Source organism: Erinaceus europaeus, chromosome 11 (assembly GCF_950295315.1).
Source record: "Erinaceus europaeus chromosome 11, mEriEur2.1, whole genome shotgun sequence".
Lineage (NCBI taxonomy): Eukaryota > Metazoa > Chordata > Mammalia > Eulipotyphla > Erinaceidae > Erinaceus > Erinaceus europaeus.
The window spans coordinates 66,202,102-66,223,662 of NC_080172.1; the positions used below are offsets into that span (position 1 = coordinate 66,202,102).

At 38.9% G+C, this 21,561-nt stretch overlaps 1 protein-coding gene across 3 annotated transcripts in view; it reads right to left on the reverse strand.

Annotated features, from left to right (window-relative positions):
- CD53 (CD53 molecule) overlaps positions 1-20,589 on the reverse strand; it is a 37,948-nt gene extending 17,359 nt beyond the window's left edge. The window contains exons 1-5 of one of the 3 annotated variants that reach the window (XM_060201906.1): positions 20,452-20,573; positions 17,015-17,091; positions 7,576-7,655; positions 5,434-5,622; positions 3,798-3,872 (exon numbers count right to left, since the gene is read on the reverse strand). In XM_060201906.1, the coding sequence (XP_060057889.1) occupies positions 3,798-3,872; positions 5,434-5,622; positions 7,576-7,638 (327 nt within the window). In that variant the 5' untranslated portion in view covers positions 7,639-7,655; positions 17,015-17,091; positions 20,452-20,573. Of the gene's footprint in view, positions 1-3,797; positions 3,873-5,433; positions 5,623-7,575; positions 7,656-16,874; positions 16,984-17,014; positions 17,092-20,451 lie in introns of those variants that run through there. The other 2 variants (XM_007526920.3, XM_060201907.1) reach the window with 2 other exon arrangements.
- Between the last annotated feature and the right edge of the window lie 972 nt (positions 20,590-21,561).

A 21,561-nucleotide genomic window follows, 5' to 3' on the forward strand; every position in this document is an offset into this window, starting at 1 on the left:
AAATTCTTAGGAATAAAGCTGACCAAAAAAGTAAAAGACTTATATACTAAAAACTATGAGTCACTATTCAAGGAAATAGAAAATGATACTAAGAAATGGAAAGACATCCCATGCTAATGGATTGGAAGAATAAATATCATCAAAATGAACATTCTCCTCAAAGCCATATACAAATTTAGTGCAATACCCATCAAAGTTCCAACAAGCTTCTTTAAGAGAATAGAACAAAAACTACAGTCATTTATCTGGAACCAGAAAACGCCTAATCACCAAAACAATCTTGAGAAAAAGAAAGAGAAATGGAGGCATCACACTGCCAGATCCCAAACTATATTATAAGGCCATCATCATCAAAACAGCCTGGTACTGGAACAAAAATAAGCACACAGACCAGTGGAACAGAATTGAAAGCCCAGAACTAAACCCCCACACAAACGGACATATAATCTTTCATAAGGGGGCCCAAAGTATTAAATGGAGAAAGGAAGCTCTCTTCAATAAATGGTGCTGGGAAAACTGAGTTGAAATACGCAGAAGAATAAAACTGAACCTCTTTATCTCACCAGAAACAAAAATCAACTCCAAAATGGATCAAGAACCTGGATGTTAGACCCAAAACTACCAAATACTTAGAGGAAAACATTGGTGGAACACGTTCTAACCTAAACCTCAAAGACCTCTTTGATGATACAAAACCAATTGCAAGGAAGACTAAAAAAAGTACAAATCAATGGGACTACATCAAATTGAACAGCTTCTGAACAGTGAAAGAAACCATCACCCAAGTAAGAGACTCCTCACAGAATGGGAGAAGATCTTCATATGCCATTCATCAGACAAGAGACAAATAACCAAAGTATACAAAGAGCTCAGTAAACTTAGCAACAAAAAAGCAAATGACCTCATCCAAACATGAGCAGAGGATATGAACAGAACACTTACCACTGAAGAGATCCAAAAGGCTAACACACTCATGAACAATTGCTCCACGTCATTGGTTGTCAGAGAAATGCAAATAAAGACAACACTGAGATAACACCTCACCGCTGTGAGAATGGCATTCATCAAAAAGGATAGCAGCGACTAATGCTAGAGAGGCTGTGAGAAAGAAAGGAACCCTTCTGCACTGCTTGTGGGAATGTAAATTATTCTAGCCTGTATGGAGAGCAGTCTGGAGAATTCTCACAAGGCTAGACATGAACCTTCCATATGACCCAGTAAATCCTCTCCTATGGATATACCCCAAGAACTCCATAATACCCAAACAAAAAGATACATATACACTCATGGTCATAGTACAATTCATAAATAGCTAAAAACTGGAATCAACCCAGGTGCTCAACAACAGGTGAGTGGCTGAGAAAGCTGTGGTATATATACAGAGTGGAATACTACTCAGTTTTGAAGAACAATGAACCCACCTTCTCTGACCCATCTTGGATGGAGCTAGAAGGAATTATGTTAAGTGAGCTAAGTCAGAAAGATAAAGAAGAGTATGCAATGATCCCACTCATAAACAGAAGTTGAGAAAGAATAACAGAAAGGGAAATTCAAAGCAAGATTTGATTGAGTTTGGAGTAGCATACCAAAGTAAAAACCCTGGGTTGAAGTTGAGGGTGGATTTTGGCTTCACGGGGCAGGTTGGGGGTGGAGTATGGGATGCAACACAGTCTTTTGGTGGTGGGAATGGTGATTATGTACTCACCCATTAATTTGTAGTCATATAAATCACTGTTTAATTGATATGAGAGGGGAAAATTGATTGAATGTCTCAAACTTTTTAATGCACAGACCATAGGCTGAGTCTTTGAAATGTTGACTCTCCTAAAATCTTAGACCAGGAAGAACAGAAGCAAATAGTGGCAGAGCTATATACAAATAATGTCAAAGACATAAATTATGGTGATGTTGTGTATGATACAGCAAATCCTAACAAAGAGATTTTTCAAAGTTAACCCAATTGCCAAATAATGTGATTATAACAATAACTGTCTATTGCCTTCTTAAACCCTGACAGTAGGAACCTTCTGCTTCCTCTATAGAGCTTATATTTCCTTCAGTCCTAGAACCTCTAGGGTGGGGCTCACTTTCCTGCATGCTTCTCTCAATTCACATAAAATGATATTGCATCTGCTGATGCCAACCTAATCAACACAAAGAGTACCACCTCGGTATGTTTCACTTCAGACTGTGTCCAGAGGTGTCAGGCGTGGAATGTCAACCCTTCAGCCTCATTACTTGGGTGAGACCTTTCCTTTCATAGGATTCTCTAATTCTATTCCAGGTGGTTCACTTCCTAATAAAGTCCCAAAACCTAGATATATACCAGGTCCCATGAGATAGGACATATGTTTACATGTATCCATAAACTAGGGAAAAATATATACCTGAAAGCACACAATAGTCTGTAGTATGTTAGTATGAAGTTCATAATGAAATAGTGTCTACCTAGACTTAGATACCCTCCTCACCTACTTCCTATTATACTTCCCTCACTCACTCCAAAGCTAACCTTATCAACGCAAGGACTGCTAAAGCTGAATAAGGGCAAAAGACTGGCATATCTTAACAATGATTCTTTAGTCACTATCAGCCCACCCCATCAGCTGGGGCCCTATTTGGGGAGTCCTGAGATTCTCAAACAGACATCATGGGCCTAGACCTTGAGTAAATTCTCTCCATTGCTACTGGGCATCTCTATGAGGAACAACACAATGGACCCCTTTGTGGGCCCCCATAGGACCTTACCCATAGGACTTATTGGATCAACAATAGTAGAGAATGTTCCATCCTCCAAAGGGAGGATGGACAACATACTCTATGCTACACCTGAGGAAGATGGGTCCTGATATTGGGATAACCACAGAATATGAGCTCAGATCTACAGGGATGCAGAGGTCACATAGGCTCCTAAGCTAAATATGAGCTCCAGATCATATCAATTTGATGGGGTTTACAGTCAACAATATTTATATACCTTTCCCATATTTGGGAGCTACTCTCTTCCCTGACCCAGTTTTCTGGTCTTTTTTCCAACCATGACATCATCTCCCCAGACAATAACTTGGATCCACCTGCATATGAGATTTCAGGCTCAGGGAAAAAAAAAAAGCTAGTATAGCCACAGGCCCTTTGTAATATAACTAAAATATGTCTACTAGCTATCTAGAGAACCCCCAACTCTTCATCTGCACTATTAAAGCCTTTAGGTTTATTATTAGTCAACAATTTGTTTGGATTTATATTTTAACTCTCTTTATAGCCACCAAGTTCCAGTTGCTATCATGATGCCAACCAGACTTCCCTGTACAGACAACTCCACCAGTGTGTCCTAGAGCTCTGTTTCCCCAGAACCACACCCTGCTAGGGAAAGAGAGAGGCAGACTGGGAGTATGGATCGACCTAGCAACACCCATGTTCAGCTGAGAAGCAATTACAGAAGCCAGACCTCCCACCTTCTGCAACCCACAACAACCTTGGGTCCATACTCCCAGAGTTTTGAATAGGAAAGATATCAAGGGAGAGGATAGGATGCCGAGTTTTGGTGGTGGGAATTGTGTGGAGTTGTACCCCTCTTATCCTATGCTTTTGTCCGTGTTTCCTTTTTATAAATAAAATTAAAAAAAAACCACTCAGATCTCCCTGATAGAGTGTTTTTATCTCCCCAATTATAATTAATCTCTTTTTTGCTTCGTCCTTCCATTTTGCTGCTACCTCTATTGTATCGACTGTTTTTTTTTCCCACTCCACACCCCATACTCAGCAATAGGACCATGAATGTATTCTTTGCACCTTACCTTCTTTTCATACATGAAGAGCAGGATAGCCAAGGTCACCTCAGCGAGGAGTATAATCAGTAGCATGATAAAGAACTGAGGGAAAACGGAGACATGCTCACAACACAGGTCTTAGTTCTCCCCATTCCACCTCCATCGTGGAGCTTCTCTGTTCCTGATCACTTAGATTTTCATAAGCCTTCTCTTGTTATGTGAGGAATATTTATTAGTTTTCTCAAATTAGACCCCATGACTCTATAGGAGAGATCATAGGCCTTCTAACTGTTCTCCCATTCCCACAGTATCTATTGAGCTCTAATATATACATCTGTGACAGTATTTGTTGAATCAATAAGGCAATTTTGATATCTGTAATTGAGGGGGGAAAAAAACCAGTAGACCCATGTGCCTTTAGAATTTGGGACCTGGTTCTTTCAGCAAGATCAGGGCTAGTTGGGGAGATGAGACAGGTGATGTAGAAATAGTGAGGATTTCTGTGTAAAGGGGAGAAGGTGTGCTCTAATCATGATCCTCACTCATACTTACCTCCAGTTTTAGATGCTCACTCCTGGCATGCTAATTCCATACAGTGGAAAACTTAAGCTTACTTAGTTCCTCTCCTTTATCTTTGACCTTAACACAAACATGTCTGCCTAAAACCTTTCTCCAATGTGTATCACCTTGTATATTTTGTTGCTAGTCTGGGAATAGAGTGCATGGGCTTTCTCATTCTTTCTCCTGGCTCAGTTTAAGGGTTGACTTATTAGTCATGGATATAACCCAGGTTTGAGTCTGGCACCAAATACACTGAAGGAAGCTTCAGTGCTGTGGTGTCTTTCTAACTATCTCTCTATGTATGTCCCTGTCTGTCTGAAAAAGTTAGCATGGAGCAGCAAAACCCCACTGATGAAAAAAAAGAGAAAAAGAAAAGGAAAAGGAAAAAAAGAGAGTTGAGCTATTAAAGAAATAAGATTAGGAAGAGTCAAGGTGATTTGGAACCCATACTTATAGAGTGGCATTATTATAATAAGTTCTGTCTTGAGCACACCAAAGAAAGAAGAGGCTCCTATTTCATAGAGCAAAACTAAGCCCAAAGGTGCTCCTCAGGATAACTAAGGGGTTACTGAAAATCTCTAGCATCTCTCATTATTTGAGACTTATGTGGTTCAGCCTAGTCATTTCCCCAAGTTGGATCACTCATACTTTGGAGTGTTGTGCTGATATACGATAGAGAAGCATTCTGTGCCATTTAAGGAGAGTAACAGTCCTCATAAGAATCTAGAAACTAGATTGTCCATCAGTTAGTGACACTGAGGCAGGTCTTGAAAAATACATACTAATGTGAGGAGGGTTTAGTCAAATATATGGTACTCAGTTTCAAGATGCAAAGAGGAAATAAATAAATGTGATAAAGTGAAATTATGACAGTGTAGAATGGATGCCAATGATGATAACAATGCCTTCACCTTCCTATTTATAACACCCCAGGTAGAAACAAAATACTACTGGTCTAGACAGACTTGACTCACCTTTGGTACCAGTTCTATGTACCTTAATCACTCTGCACCCATAGTTAAGTCACTAGAAACATCTTTCCTGAGTCTAAAGGCATCATGTGCCCCAACTTAGAATACCACATCTGCTGCTATGGACTCACCGACATAAGCAGGCATTTGTTCTCCTTGATGGAACCCATGCAGCCCAGGAAGGCAACCACCATAATAATGGAACCCACGATGACAAACACATTGCCCAGAGTGAGGGAAGGGAGATTATGGAAGAGCACTCCAAAGTTGTTGTGAACCAGAAAGTAGATCCCAAATCCCAAAATGCAGCAACCACATAACTAAAAGGAAGAATTGCATATCATTATTAGGTAAAACATGATTCTTAATTATCTCCCCATATTCTCATTCACTTGAAATTACTATCAGATTGTTTCCTCAGTTCTGTCAAGACTCTCACAATCTCTTTATTCTGGTTCCTCCTGTGATGCCCCCCTCACAACTCACCCAAGCCATATCAGATAATAAGAGAGCCCACATCTGTGGCTAACACTGTGTCTTTAAGCTTCAGACTCCTTACTCTTTATTCTCTCAACTGCTTCCCCTTGAACCTGAACTATCTTCCTCTTGAAAGTCACCACCATATAGACAAGCTGCCCTGGTAGCAGAAAGTCGTCTTGCTAGGCATAAAACTAAATAAAGCTAAACTTAAAATATTATATTTATTTACTCATTTATTGGAAAGAAACAGAGAGAAACTGAGATGGAAGGGGGAGATTGGGAGGGAAAGAGAGACACTGGCAGCATGATTTCAGCACTGTTGAAGGTTCCGTTCTTCAGGGAACTGGGGTCCTTGTGCATGGTAATATGTGCAGTCAACTGGATGTGCCACTTCCTGGCCCCCCACAACTAAACTTTTCATAGTATTCTTGGGCCAGGTGGTGGCACATCCTGTTGAGTGCTCCTGTTAGTGTGTGCTAACATAAGCAGGCACTGACAAGCAGGCATTTGTTCTCCTTGTTGGAACCCATGCAGCCCAGGAAGGCAACAAACAACAATAATAATGGAACCCACGATGACAGACACATTGCCCAGCATGAAGGAAAGGAGATTATGGAAGAGCACTTCAAAGTTGTTGTGAACCAGAAAGTAGATCTCAAATCCCAAAATGCAGCAACCACATAACTAAAAGGAAGTCCAAGTCCTAGTCCTCAGTCCCCACCTGTAGTAGGAAAGCTTCATGAGCAGTGAACCAGTGCTATAGGTGTTTCTCTTTGTTCATCTCAAACTCCTTCTCTGCTCTCAATTTCTCTCTGTCTGTTCTTATAAAAAAGAGAGAGGGGCGAGGCAGTAGCTCAGTGAGTTAAGTGCACATGGTGCGAAGCACAAGGAAGGACCAACGTAAGGATCCTAGGTCGAGCCCCCGGCTCCCCACCTGCAAGGGGGTTACCTCACGAGCGGTGAAGCAGGTCTGCAGGTGTCTCTCCCCCTCTCTTGGGGCCAGGTCTTGGGGCCAGGGTTGAGTGCACATGTTGTAATGTGCAAGAACGCAGGTTCAAGCCCCTGGTCCCCACCTGCAGGGGAAAAGCTTTGCGAGTGGTAAAGCAGGGTTGCAACTATCTTTCTGTCTCTTTCCCTCTCTGTCTGTCCCTTCCACTCAATTTCTGATCGTCTCTATCCAGTAAATAAATAAGGATAAAAAATTTTTTAAAAGAGAGAGAGAGAGAAGAAAATAAAAAGGAAAAGAAATGGCCACTGGGAGCAGTAGCTTGTTCCTTCAGGCACAGAGCCCCAGTGATGACCTTGAGTCAAAAAATAATAAAAAAATCTAGTCACATGACTATCAATTCATCCTATATTTGAAATCTAGTTACTAAACTTATTACAGTGAAATTTCCCCAGAAAGGGCAACTTCTCTTTGAATCAATCACTCCCCCAACCCCACAAAGGATTCAGTGAGAAAAAAAAAAAGAAAGAAAAAGAAAAAGCAGCACTTTTCATACATGACCCATAGATGTCAGCTATGAGCAGCAATAACCCAACAACACCAGGGTGAGGAGCAGGGTTTCTATAAGTAATCACTGTGATCCCTTTTGATTTTGTATTATTATGCTATGCCAGGATTGAAGAGGGGAGGGATTTATTACTCCCTTACTCTTAGGCTGGGCATGATTACATACGTGGGCACAGATGACTTGCATTCTGTCCCCGGTTCTTCAGCAAAGAAGAGAGAAGTAGACCATATTGTAGAGGAGGTGACTGAACTCAATCAAGGTCAAAGGAGACACACTTACCCAAAAGAGCAAGTTGAAGAAAAACAGGACATATTTCAGCAGTTTCAAGCTACTCATGCCCATGTTGGAATATTTTCCTCCTAAAAATTGAAAGCACAAGAGAGGAGATAAGTGACCTGGCTCTATTATTTATGGCTGTTGAGCACAAAAAAAAGAAAACAAAGTCTGGCTAGTCTGAATTAAGATGTGCTATAAATGCAATGTCTGTGCTTAGTAATCATAATTGTAACTTTAATTACATATTGAACTGAATATTTTGTACATAATGAGGTAACTAAATTATATTATTAATTTAAAAAAACTTTCTGTTTTAGCTATTACTGTGAAAATATAAAAGCTCCACACATATTTTTTTGTTTTAGTTCCTAGTGTGGAAAACAAAACAAAAAAAGGAACACATTCTTTTTTTTTTATTTTTTATTTAAGAAAGGATTAACGAACAAAAACATAAGGTAGGAGGGGTACAACTACACACAATTCCCACCACCCAATCTCCATAACCCACCCCCTGAACACATTCTTTAGCTATGGCTTGCAAGACTCTGAACACCAGATAAGTAAGTACAGTGATTTCTGGCAAGAAAGAAAGCAAAGGATAATGAACTCTAGCATTCTCTAGCTTATTGCATTTTCATTGATAGCAGAACATTCCAGAACAGAAGCACAAGTTAATTCCAGACGTGCAAATTTGTTTGTTCAGTTATTTATTTTGCCAACATGGTTATCACTGGAGATTCTTGCCTACATGACTCCATCATCCCTCCTTTCTTTCTTTTTGATAGAAGGGGAGGAATACATGGAGAGAGACCTGTAACACTCTTGCACTGCTCATAAAGTTACTCCCCTACAGGTAAGGACCGGGGACTTGAACCTGGATCCTCATGCATGGTTATGTGTGTACGCTACTTTGTGCTGGACCACCACTTGCCCCCATGAATATCAAGTTATTTTAACACTTAAAAATCAATATTATTAACCATATTGATAAACTAAAATGGAAAAGTCAAGTTACCATCTTGATATATTAGGAAAAAAACATTTGACAAAATTCAGTATCTATTTCTGATAAAATCTTGAAGTAAAGTGAGACCAAAAGGACACTTACTTAGTCTCATTTTCAAAAATATATAATTTTATTGGGTGAGAGAGGAATGGTTACAGGACAATAGTCAACCTAATTATAAACCAATAGAGAAAACCTACAACCAACATCATTCTCAACCCCGATTTTCCCCCTTAAGGCAAAACTGTCTACTGACATCAGTTTTATTCTGTATTGTGCTGAGGTTTCTGATAAGTGCTGTAATGCATAAAATGATTAACATCCATAGTGAAAAAAACAAAAGAAAACTGACACTTTTCACAGATGATACAGTTGGCTCAGTAGAAACTCTAAACAACTCTAGAAAATAGACTGTTAGAATTAACAAGTCAGTGTAGCAAGACTGTTGGATACAAGATCACATATGCAAAAATCAAAATAATCTTCTAAATCATTTCAAGTAACACACAAAATATCACTAGCACATAATAAAGCAGGATGAACAGGATGATAGTATAAATGCATAGTCTGTAGTGGTCTCCAGGGAAAAAGCTTGGTAGTATCCCTTTTGCTGTTGGGCTGTGAGCTGCTTTTATAATGATCCTCTGTAAAACAAAGCACTAAAGAAAAACTCTCTTTTTCCATCTTTCATAACAAAAACAAACATCTTTAGATTTCTTTCATATACAGTAATGTAGGTCTAAAGCGGGATGGTATAACATGAACATCTGTAAAGTGTGTAATATATGTGCTACACTAGTTTTTAAAAATGGAAATCAAATTAATAGTACAGTGTAGTACACATCCTGGAATATATAAAATTTAAGCAAAAACAAACACACAACACCTGACTATACTGTGGAATGATGAGGGTGTGGAACTCACACGCCGTTTGGTTGAGACTGTGGTATATCAGTGTTGAAAAACTGTTTTCCAGTGTTGTGAGGAGTAAAACACACTTATCATAAGATCTAGACATTCCATTCCAAGTATTTACCCCACAAAGAATGAAATCATATATCCATGCAATGACTTGTACAGGAATGCTGATAGTAACTTCATTTGTAATAGCGCCAAACTGAAAACAACCCAAATGCCATCAACACGTGAATGGATAGATAAAGTGTGCATAGCTGAAAAATCATGTTCTACTACGAATAAAAAATAAAGGACTTGGGGCCGGGCGGTAGCGCACCGGGTCAAGTGCACATAGTGTGAAGCAAGGATCAGTGCACAAAGATCCCAGTTTGAGCCCCCCTGGCTCCCCACCTGCAGGGGGATTGCTTCACAAGCAGTGAAGCAGGTCTGCAGGTGTCTTTCTCTCTCCCTATCTCCCCCTCCTCTCTCAATCTCTCTGTCCAGTCCAACAACAGCAATGGAAAAAGATGGCCACCAGGAGCAGAGGATTCGTAGTGCTGGCACCGAGCCCTAGCAGTAACACTGTACGCAAAAAAAAAAAAAACCAAACAAAAAAAACAACTCTTGATGCAGACTATGGCACAGATGATCTCAAAATAATGAAGGCAAATGAAAGATGCAAAGTTAAAATACATAATTAGACAAATTACATAATACAAATTATTTTAGAAAATGAAAACTAGAGAAGTAGATGAGTGATTGCTTGGGGGCAATGGGAGGGAAAGTGGGGTGGGAGTAAAAAGAGCTTCAGGAGGGTCAATAGAGAAGGGTGGGACAAAGCATTTACTTCAGGTCATAAATCATCCTTTGGATGTGATAAGTATATTTATCATCCTGACTTCAGTGCTGGTTTCAGACAAGTATATGTATGTATGTCTAAGGCCCTTTTAAATTTGCTCCTGTCTATCCCTCCCAATTCATGGCAACTTTCCCTACTATAAACTTTAAAATCTAGCAAGCAATTTTAAATTGTCCTTCCTTACCTTATTCATGGGCTTTTGGGGGGTGGATTTGCTCCTTTCTCTAACCCCTTAATTTGGCTATTAATTATCCTGAGATTTAACTCAACTGTCACTTTTTCGGGAAGGCTTCTCTTTTCTATTTAAATATTTCTATTTATTTATTTACTTACTGGATAGAGAAAGAGAGAAACTGAGAGTGGAGAGAGAGAGATACAGAGGGAGAGGCAGAGATACAACACTTCGACCACTTGTGAAGCTTCCACCCTGCAAGTGAGGACCAGGGGCTTTAATCTGGGCCCTTGTGCCTATTAACAAGTATGCTCAACCAGATGTGCTACCAGCAGGCCCCTCCAGAAAATCTTCTGTATGCCTGATACTTCCTATCCAATCTCTACTGACCCCAACGGAGAATCTGTAATACCTGTGTATAAACTTTATTTATGATTTACAATGCTAGGGAGAGGACCCAGGGCCGTATCTATGTATATATACCCCATCAGTCTTCTGGTTTAATTTTTCACTCTTTAGTTTTTTTGAGAGACTTTGACATTGGTAGCAGAGAGAAAGAGAGGAAACACAGAGAGTGGACGAGAGATCTCTGCATAGGCTCCACCATCCATGGAGGTCCCTCAGAACTAACTATTCATGGATTCAAACCCAGCGTCTCATTCACAGAAGTGTGTTCACTCTACTAGTTGAGCAATCTCCTATCCCTTAACTACCTCGTTTTATAAATATGGTTTCCCTCACTGAAGTGTGAACTTCTTGAGGATCATAGCTAGTTTACCCCTTTGCATTCACAAGCCTAACACACTATCTAATTATAGTTAACAACTGTAAGATTATTGGATAAAGAAATGAGCAGAACTTTTATCACTAGCTGAATATTCTAGTGTAGTGGAATGAATAGGACACTGCAGAGTCAGAGCCTTGGCTTGGGATTTATTCTACCACTGAACTAGGCAAATAACTCAGGCAGATTCAGCCAGATAATTTAGATAGTCACCTCACTTTCAACATTCCAATACTCCATGATAACCACTTCAGGCCCCTTTGTAAAATTGTTCACAACCATTCAACTAGTGAGACACCCTCAGACCTGAGAATAGCTCTACTGAGCATATCTTTCAGATAGGAAGAACTTTTTTTTTTTTTTTTTTTACCAGTTAAAGAGAAACATTTCCCATTTGGTGAAGACTGTCATTACTTTTACCATTTAGAATGGTGGTCCTGGTTTTCCTAGGAACCTAATGAGAATGCTACGTCATTCTCTATATTTATGTATTTATTTAGGGTAGAGATAAAGAAAAATTTAAAGGTAAGAGGGAGAAAGAGACACTTGTAGCATTTTTTTCACGTCTTGTGAAGCTTCCCCATAGGTGGGGTCAGAGACTTGAACTTGGGTCCTTACACATGGTAACATATGTTCATTTAAGTGTACCACCACCCAGTCCCTTCTATTGTCATTTTTTTTTCTTTTTTAACTGGTACTGGCTAATCATTGAAAATGCACCAGATGGAAGAACTGATACTTCTCTCAGAGACTTTTAGCCCAGTGACTCAGGGCTCTGAAGAAAACTGCTGACATAAATTTCCAGAAAAGATGTCTGCCTCCCACAGAGCAACATAGAGGTCATGGATGAAGTTCATTCTTTAGTTTCCTCGACCAAAGAATTTGATCTGGTACAGTCTTGTAGGTTTCTAATTCTGGTTTTCTCTTTTCTGTGACCTGTATTTGCAGCACCATCTAATTGAGTCTTGAATTTTATCAAGTTTAGAACTGACCGATATTGGATGTAAACTGTCAATTCTTGATCTGTAGTCTCACATATTTTAGGAATCATCTCTAAGCCTCATCTGAAATCAAAGACCAGTTTGAAACCACAGTAAGAAAGCTTTGGCATTACATAGACTATAGCGTTTATGAGAGGTGAAAAAATGCTACAGGTGTCTCTATCTCCCTCTCCCTTTTAAATTTCTCTTGTCTCTACTCTAAATAAATACATAAATATGGAGAATGAAGTAGCATTATTCTTAGGTTCCTAGGAAAACCAGGACCACCATTCTAAATGGTAAAAGTAGTGACAGTTGTCACCAAATGGGAAATGTTTCTCTTTAACTGGTAAAAAAAAAGTTCTTCCTGTCTGAAAGATAAATGTTCCTCAAGAAAAATGTTCCTCAAGAAAACAAAGCCATAGGGAGTGAGAGGACTCTATGGCTGGTTAATTTTGTAAGTTAATGATATTAAGTAAAACTGAAGTGTAAAACGGTTTCCTTAATAAATGACTTGAGAAAATTATTAAGTTGCCAGCGCACATTGTGGGTCTCTAAGAGAAAACTCTATAACTAGAAACTTATTCTTACTGAAAATCACTTATTAACATAGAATTCCATGACTACAGTGTGATAAGCACTAGTAATGGCAACAAACTCTAATTTTAAATTGTGACAGTGCTACATACCAGAAGCTTGGCCATACACCACCTGCTTTACCTCTCATTTTCACAATTTCTTTAAGATGATGAAATCAGTGTTATCTCATAGGTTATCCTGAGGGTTAAAAAAGATAATATGTCCTGGATTTCTCAATACCAGAGTTTCTGGCTCAATGAATACTGATCAAATGCAGTCTTCCTACTAGTCTGTACCTAACAGTTACACTGAACTTCCTGCTGTATTTTCAGAAATCAAATTCACAGGGGTTAGAAGTTCTTAAAAATATTTTCCATCTTCATTTCTTATAAATAACTTTCCAAAAATATTTTGTGTTCATTTCATAAACTCTGTAGATAATAAAGTACAGAGAAGAAAGCATAAAATCTTCTGGAACTCTATCTTCTGAAATTCTACCTACCAAAGGTAGCTATCATTAATGTTAACATTGTTGGTGAGTAACTTTCCAGACATTTCTCTCTATATTACATACAGATATATTTGCCAGGATGCATGGCAGGACATGGTAGTCAGTAAAGCAATTATTGCTTCCCCATCCATTTGAACACAGAATCTATGAAAGCCTTTGGTACATCAGTGAAGAATGTAAGTGCCTTGGTTGAAAAAATGTAGGGAAGATCTTCTGTCCTCTAGCAGGTTCTTTTCTCAAAATAAATATAAATAAAATGATAGTTTAAATTAGCTCTTAAAATAAACAGCATGTTCTTCATAATTATATCTTATATATAATTCTCATATCAAACCTGTGATTTTGTGTTAGCAGCTCCTCTTTGTAAACAGGAAACCAAGGTTCAGAAAGGCTCTTACATAATTGGCACACAATCACCCAGCTAAAAGTCAGCTGAGATGGTGATCCATCTACTACCTCAGGCTCCAGTTTTGTGCCTCCTATGTCTCAACTCATTTGCTCCATCTTTGGGAAGAACACTTCTATCTTTTGCAGAATGAACCTTTGTCATCAATGATGGCAGAAGGATGGGACTTATACCTGCTTATCTCAGGGGAGTAATGTTTTGTGACAGTAAAACAAAACAAAACCTTCAACCTGTGTGCAAAAATTTCCTCTCATCTCTCCTTCACATTCTTTAAGGAATGTGTATGCCATCCTATTCCTCCCTAAAATTGTGGGTTGGTGAAAATTTTCCTTTCAAGAAGAATTAATAATTTATAGAAGAGAGAGAAAAAAGGAAAGAAGCAAAGAAGAGAGAAAGATAGGGAAAGACAAATATAGATTCACTTGGAGATCCATTCTCTTCAGTTGGGGAGTTTAGCACTCAATAGAAAAATCACAGATGAGTTGCTGGGGAGATAACATAATGGTTATGCAAATGAGCTTTCAAACCTGAGGTACTAAAGATCCTCAGTCCCCAGTACCACCATAAACCAGAGCTTAGTAGTGCTCTGCTAAAAAAAAAAAAATAGGAAGAAGAATAAAGGAAATCATATTAATCAACAATTTGTTCTGCTTTATATCTTAACTTTTTTTCAGCCACAGGTTCCAGATGATACCATGTTGCCAACCTGACTTCCCTTGGCACATGACCCCATCAATGTGTCCTGGAGTCCTGCCTCCTCAGAGCCCTGCCCCACTAGGGAAAGAGAGACAGGCTGCGAGTATGGATTGACCTGCCAATGCCCATGTTCAGTGAGGAAGCAATTACAGAAGCCAGACCTTCCACCTTCTGCACCCCATAATGATCCTGGATTCATACTCCCAGAGGGTTAATAGGAAAGCTATCAAGGAAGGAGATTGGATACAGAATTCTGGTGGTGAGAATTGTGTGGAGTTGTACCCCTCTTGTCCTATAGTCTTGTCAACATTTCTATTTTATAAATAAAAATTAAAAAAAGAAAAATCATAGATGGGGTTTAGGTGGTGGCACACTTGATAAAGTATACAAGTTATCATGTGAGAGGACCCAGTTTCAATCCCCTGGCCTCCACAACATGGAAGCTTCATGAGTGGTAGAGCAATGCTGCAGGTGTCTCTCTTTCTCTCTCCCCTTTTCTTGCCCTCCATCTCTATTTCTGTCTCTAGCAAATACAACAACAACACAAAATAATGGCCATCAGAAGTGGTGGAGTGGATATGCAGGCAAGGAATTCCAATAATAGATAGCACTGGTAACAAAAACAAAAACAACAAACAAAATATATATGTTATTAGGCAGTGACTGAGTTGAGGCTGGGACTTTCGTAATTAGGCTACTCTATAAATCAGGAACAATTACACAAAATAGTGAGTTCTTTGTTTTATCCTAAAATATGTAGAAATTTACTGTTCTGGAAGGAGATTCCCTGTCCTAGAAACCAGGAAAGGGTAAAGAAAATGTGGTAAAATGTTAGTATTTGGGAAATCTGGGTGAAGGGGGTCCAAAATCTTTGGTATTATTTTTGTGTCTGAACTTTTTATCAAAATATAAGGTTAAAAAGTGAAGATGAGTAAATAGTCTAAGGATTCAGATCTTGAAATCATTATAACTAAGTCCCCAATAATATAGCTACTGAGATTCTATAATAGCTATTTTTAATAATAGCGCACTGCATCATTATTTAATGACTCTATCTGCTTGACTCAGAGTAAATATTTAGCTATGAGTTTATATTTGCTATTGAACAAATGTTATAAGTTTTGAGGTGGGAGTTGGGCGGTAGCACACTGGGTTAAGCACAAGGACCAGCCACAGGGTTCAAGGCCCTGGCTCCCCACCTGCAGGGGAGTCGCTTCACAGGCGGTGAAGCAGGTCTGCAGGTGTCTGTCTTTCTCTCTCCCTCTCTGTCTTCCCCTCTTCCATTTCTCTCTGTCCTATCCAACAACGATGACATCAATAACAACAACAATGAAAGACAACAAGGGCAACAAAAGGGAAAATAAAAAATAAAAAATAAAGTGAAGTATCAAGTTACTTCTTATTTTTGTAGAGCTGGGACGTTGTGCATGCATGATTTCTTCACCCCCAGAATGCCTTTTCATTTATATAGACAGAGGAAGAGACAGAGAGAGAGGGGCACACACCACAACACCACAACTTCCCTGATACAGATGCTATAATACTTCCATGTGGTGCAGGAGCTCAGGTCTCTGTTGCATGCATGGCAAGCCACACATCCTTTCTGGAGAGCTCACTCTCTCTGGCCCTTCAAAATAATTTCTTACCCCTATTTTTCAGTCTAGCTCTCCTCAAACAAGAGTCTGTCAAGTTAAATGTATATTAAATACTTGATTTCCTGACATATTAATTTCAGACCAACTGAATTTAGAACTAAATGATTTGTATATTTATTTATATTAACATCCACTGGAAATATTTTCATCATTATTCTTTACATCTCTGTTCTGAAGGAATACAATCTAACAGTACATTTTTAATAAAAGTCTCTAAGAAAAGGGACTATAATATAGATGAAAAAGCATTTCACAGAAAATCAGAAAACAACTAGTTGTTTTATGACTTTTTAAAATCACCTTACCTAAAAAATAAGCATGTTGGTATATTGTAATGATAGCTAATATTTATCAGTTGTCATATAAGTTGGAATCTTTATCTAAACCTAGAGAATCTCTGTCTTCCTTTTAAATAGCAAGATTTTTTAACACTTGGAATATAGTGCTCTTATTTAAACTATTAGAGAAATGATATGGCATGGTATCATTTTCTTTATTACAATAGCTTTTGGCTAATAAGATATGATGATGCTATTTTTGGGAAAGGAATTCTACTGTGTGCTGATGAAATAGGAAGTAAGTATAGAGATTATATCTATATTCCAAAACAGAGATCCATGGGCTCCATTCAAAGTGTTAACCTGCTGGTTTTGGAAATGTATCATATCATGTTTCTTTCTCCAAATGCCCGTTACCAGTTTTCTGAAACCTACTTCTCAACCTCTGTAGCCCTCTCTTCCCCTGTCCCAACAGATACCCCAGAGGCTTGCTCTGCACAGCTGTCCAGTTTCTCTGTGTCACTTTGCTTTAGAGCTTTGAACCTGCAGTGACACCTGGGTCCTGGAGCAACTGCCCAGTCTCTAGGCCCAAGGGAGTTTGCATATATTAAATGCTCACTTGGTACAGGAAGTGCGATGGGTTGACTAATACAGGAACCAAACCAAACCACTGTAACTAAATCAACACAGTATTTCCTGGAACAGAAGCAGAGAGAAAGAGAATGGTTGTAACCATGTAAAAGACTCCACCCTTTAATCAAGGAGAAAGCTAACATTGAGGAGGAAGACATCATCCTTTAAACCTTCATTCCAGGTCACATATGTCAATTCAATCATGAGGGACATACCCCTACCCAGGACTTGATCTAGAATCTGTTGTGTTAATGCCTTGCCTTCTATTTTCCTGTGTGGAGTTCTACAAACAAATAAGAGGAATGAATTTCCACTTTCTGTGGTCCTACAACTGCGGCTTGCTATACTCCAGTCTTGCGTAGTCTCATTTTTAACATGCCTGAGGGTGAGGGTAGGGCCCCCTTATCTGAATTTGCACAAAATGTGCCCCATCTAAAAAACTACCCCTCCCACACTGCATAACAAAAGCATACTTCATTGAAAATTTACCCCAGCTCAGTCACTTCCTCTCCCAAGGAATCTGATAAACCTTGAAACTCTCCCTACATTTTGTTCATTCCTTCCTTTATAGAAAAGGTCACATTATATTTTATTTGGGTATTGCCATGCACTCTGCAAACACTTTGAGACTGATGGTAACATCATTTATTAGTATGCATCCAGGAGTTAGTCTATTCATGACAGGTTGTAGTATAGAACCAAGGAAGGGAGTCAAAAGCCCTTTTAACAGTCAGAGGTCAGGGCTGGGGACACAGCACAGCATAATGGTTATGCAAAGAGACTCTCATGCCTGAGGCTCCAAAGTCCCAGGTACCCTCCTCCTCCCATCATGAACCATTCATTGCTCAGGTGAAACAACAAGAAGAAAAATAACACCAGTCAAAGGTTTGTAGGAGAATACAACAAACTCAAGACCAATTGTGTTTGACCTTCCCAGTTTATGACTCATCACTGATCAAAAGTAAAGTTGTTGAGACTGGTAAGGGAAGCTGGATAGGATGGTCTTTGGTTCATACTTCCTGTGAGTATGAAAGTGCTCAATTAAAATTAAAGGCTATTACTATTATACTATAATATAGTAACTGTCCTTTTACTGGCCCACAGAGGAACCATCACAGGAAGCCATGCTTCAGCTCAGCCTGTGCTCTAATTCAACCACAGTTTCATCAGAGTATAGATTCTGGTGGAGATTGAGAAAACAAAACTTTGTTCAGCCGTGAACTAAGATTTCACTGTTGCTCAGATCTCTTCCAAAACACTTGCATGTGTAACTGACATCTCTTATCTCCCATGGGAGGTTTTTTTTTAAATTTAAAAATTAAAACATTTTTTAAAACAAAAGGCCTTGACTTTTCATGGTGGTACATGAAACTAGATTTTTGGTGGAGAGTAAAATTGTAATATGTTCAGATGATAAACTATAATTTTATACACCTGTAGTCTATATACAGTTGTAAACCAATGTTACATTAATACTTTTTATTTAATTTTCAAATATTTTATTGATTTTATTTTAGTGAAAGAGATACAGAGGGAAAGGCACACACACATACATATGAGAGAGAGAGAGAGAGCAAGAGAGCGAGAGACTAGTCACTGTTCAGCTATGGTTTATGGTGATGCCCAGGACTGAAGCTGAGACCAAAGAGCTTTAGGAATGAAAGTCTTTTGCATAACCACTATGCTCTCTCCTGACTCCAATAATTTTTAAAAAGCAAATATTTTATTAAAATAATAATAATAATTCAAATCCAGGTCCCCTTCCCTCTCTTTACCCCACAGAGAAGACATGCTTACTCTAGAAATGTCTGAAGCAATCTAAGTATCTATACCTCCCCACCTGCCTCCCCTGCTGCCATGAAGGCAAAGTTTTCAGAGCTGCATTGAGCCTCAAGCTACTAATCTGCTGGCACAGTGATTTGTAGTCATTTCTTAGCTTCCCTTTTATTTGGAGTAACATCTTTGATCCTTTACCTTGTTCCACAAATTAGACTGTCTAGAAAAAAATTCATACTTAATCCTGAGTCTCTGCTATCATGAACGTGGTCACAAGGTCTGATCTTGTCTGGAGGGTTCTGCTTAGCCTACTTGGTGAGGTTATTCAACAGGGATCTGAGGTGCTGGGCAGAACAATGGCGGAACAATTTGCTGGGGAAAAGTCTCCTTCTTCCATAAACATTCCCTCTCTACAATAACTGCTCTCAGTATCTTCTCTCAGGAAATAAGGAATTAAATTTGTAAATTTGTAAAGATGTCTGGTCCTTATTTTTAAATTCAAGTATCAGTAGTCCCTGCACTTTGGGAATTTACAACTCTCTGCACCATCCCATCCCTCACTGTTCACTGGGTGGGTTCTAAGGTACTTTCTTCTCTTTTCTAATAGTCATGTGAGAGTCTTGTTGATCTTTTGTAGGAGAAAACTTTGATCCAGAATTTCTTGTTATGTGAGTTTCCTAGCCCCCAGCATTTAGTTTAGCCACAGAAAGTCAGTATAAAGGTTAACTATCACTTTCTGAATTTGTGAGACCTCGATCATTAGTTATAAGGGATGAAATGGATATCATTGCATTATCAAGTTTTATTGGTTTGTCAGTATTCACATTTTGTACACTGAGGTTAAACTTATTTGGGAAAAGCATGAGGATCACAATAGTCTTTCTTTTTGAAAACAACAAAGCTAAGCATTCCTCAGGGTCTCTATCTTTCACCTCTTAACAGAATACAAGTACTAAGTATGCTTTCCATTCTCAACTGTAAGACAAACATTTTAATTTGTAGGTATTTGTTTGTTTGTTTGTTTGTTTTTATGGCCTTTGTTTTTCTCCTCACTTTAAAATCCCAAGTCCACGGCTGGGGAAATAGCTCTTGGATAGTGTGCTGCTTACCCCTGTATGTTACCTAGTTTGATCCTGTCCCTTAACTCATTGAAGGAAGCTTGGGTGTCATGTCTCTCTCTGTCTCTCTCTCTCTCTGCTTGTCTAAATAAATATTAAAAGGTCAGAGCTGAGAAAGGTGGCCCAAGAGGTAGAGTACATACCTTGCATGCATGCAGCCCTGGGTTTGATTCCCAGTGTCCAGTTGGGCTTTGGTTTCTCTTTCATCAGGCACATACAATATCTGTATATAATTATTAGACTAGACTTTTAAAGATTAGCATATATAGAAAATCTCCTCAACTTTATTAGAAGGCTCTAGACATTAGAAATAACCTTCCCAGAAATTCAAGTACTAAAGCTTTTTAAGCTTGTGACAGTCAGTAGGACCTCACAGATCATTTTACTTCCTTCACTAAGTATTTGTGAAACAGAAAGTACAAATTTTTAGGGCTACTAGAAAACTACAAGGAGAATCCTAAGAAGATTCGTGGCTTCACAAAAGATAGTTGGCCTTCCTACTCTAAGATTAGAATAAAATATCACCTACCTTACTTATCTCAGGTGCTTTTCTTCAGTCTTCCAGGCAGAATTGACGATTATCCTTGAAGGGTTACAAAAGGTTAGTAACACAGATGTCCAAGCTATTTGTGTGAAAGGAGAAGTGAAGGGGGAGTAAATATGTCACACTGTGATGACAGGAAGCTGGGGATAAGAAGGGAGAGGAAGTGGTGTTGAACCCGCCTTCCTCAGTCTCAGAGATGCAATCTTTCCCTTATGATGCTTTAGAAACTTACTCCTATGACTCACTCAAATACCTAAATTGATTTTTATGAAACAGAAAATACAAAGACAAAGTTGGCTCAGACACTAATTAGTAAGGAATAGTGGACTCTAGAATACTTTTGACTTTAATTTATGCTTCTCTGTTCTGTATCTGTTTAAGAATAAGTATATCTTGGGAGTCAGGCTGTAGCTCAGCGGGTTAAGCGCAGGGACCGGCATAAGGATCCCGGTTCGAACCCCGGCTCCCCACCTGCAGGGGAGTCACTTCACAGGCGGTGAAGCAGGTCTGCAGGTGTCTATCTTTCTCTCCCCCTCTGTCTTCCCCTCCTCTCTCCGTTTCTCTCTGTCCTATCTAACAATGACGACAATAATAACTACAACAATAAAACAACAAGGGCAACAAAAGGGAATAAATAAATAAAATAAAATATTTAAAAAAAGAATAAAAATAAAAATAAAAAGTATATCTACATCCATCACCATTTTTTTTTTTTTTTTTTGCTTAGGAAGGCTGAGAATGAATTAGAATCCAAGAACCAATACTTTTTTTTTTTTGTAGAGATAGAGAAATTGAGAGGAAAGGGAGACATAGAGATGTAAAGAGAGACATCTGCAACACCACTTCACTAGTTGTGTAGTTTCATCCTGCAGGTAGGGACTGGGGATTTGAACCTGAGTGCATTTTAATATGTGCACTCTACCAAATAAGCCACCACCTGGCCTCCAAGAACCAATCCCCCCATCTGCAGGGGGAATGCTTTGCTAGTGATGAAGCAGATGGGGACTAGGGGTTCGAACCTGGGTCTCTGTGTTCTGTAACATGTGCTTTCAACCAGGTACACCAGCACTTGGCCCTATCAGAGGCTTTTGACCT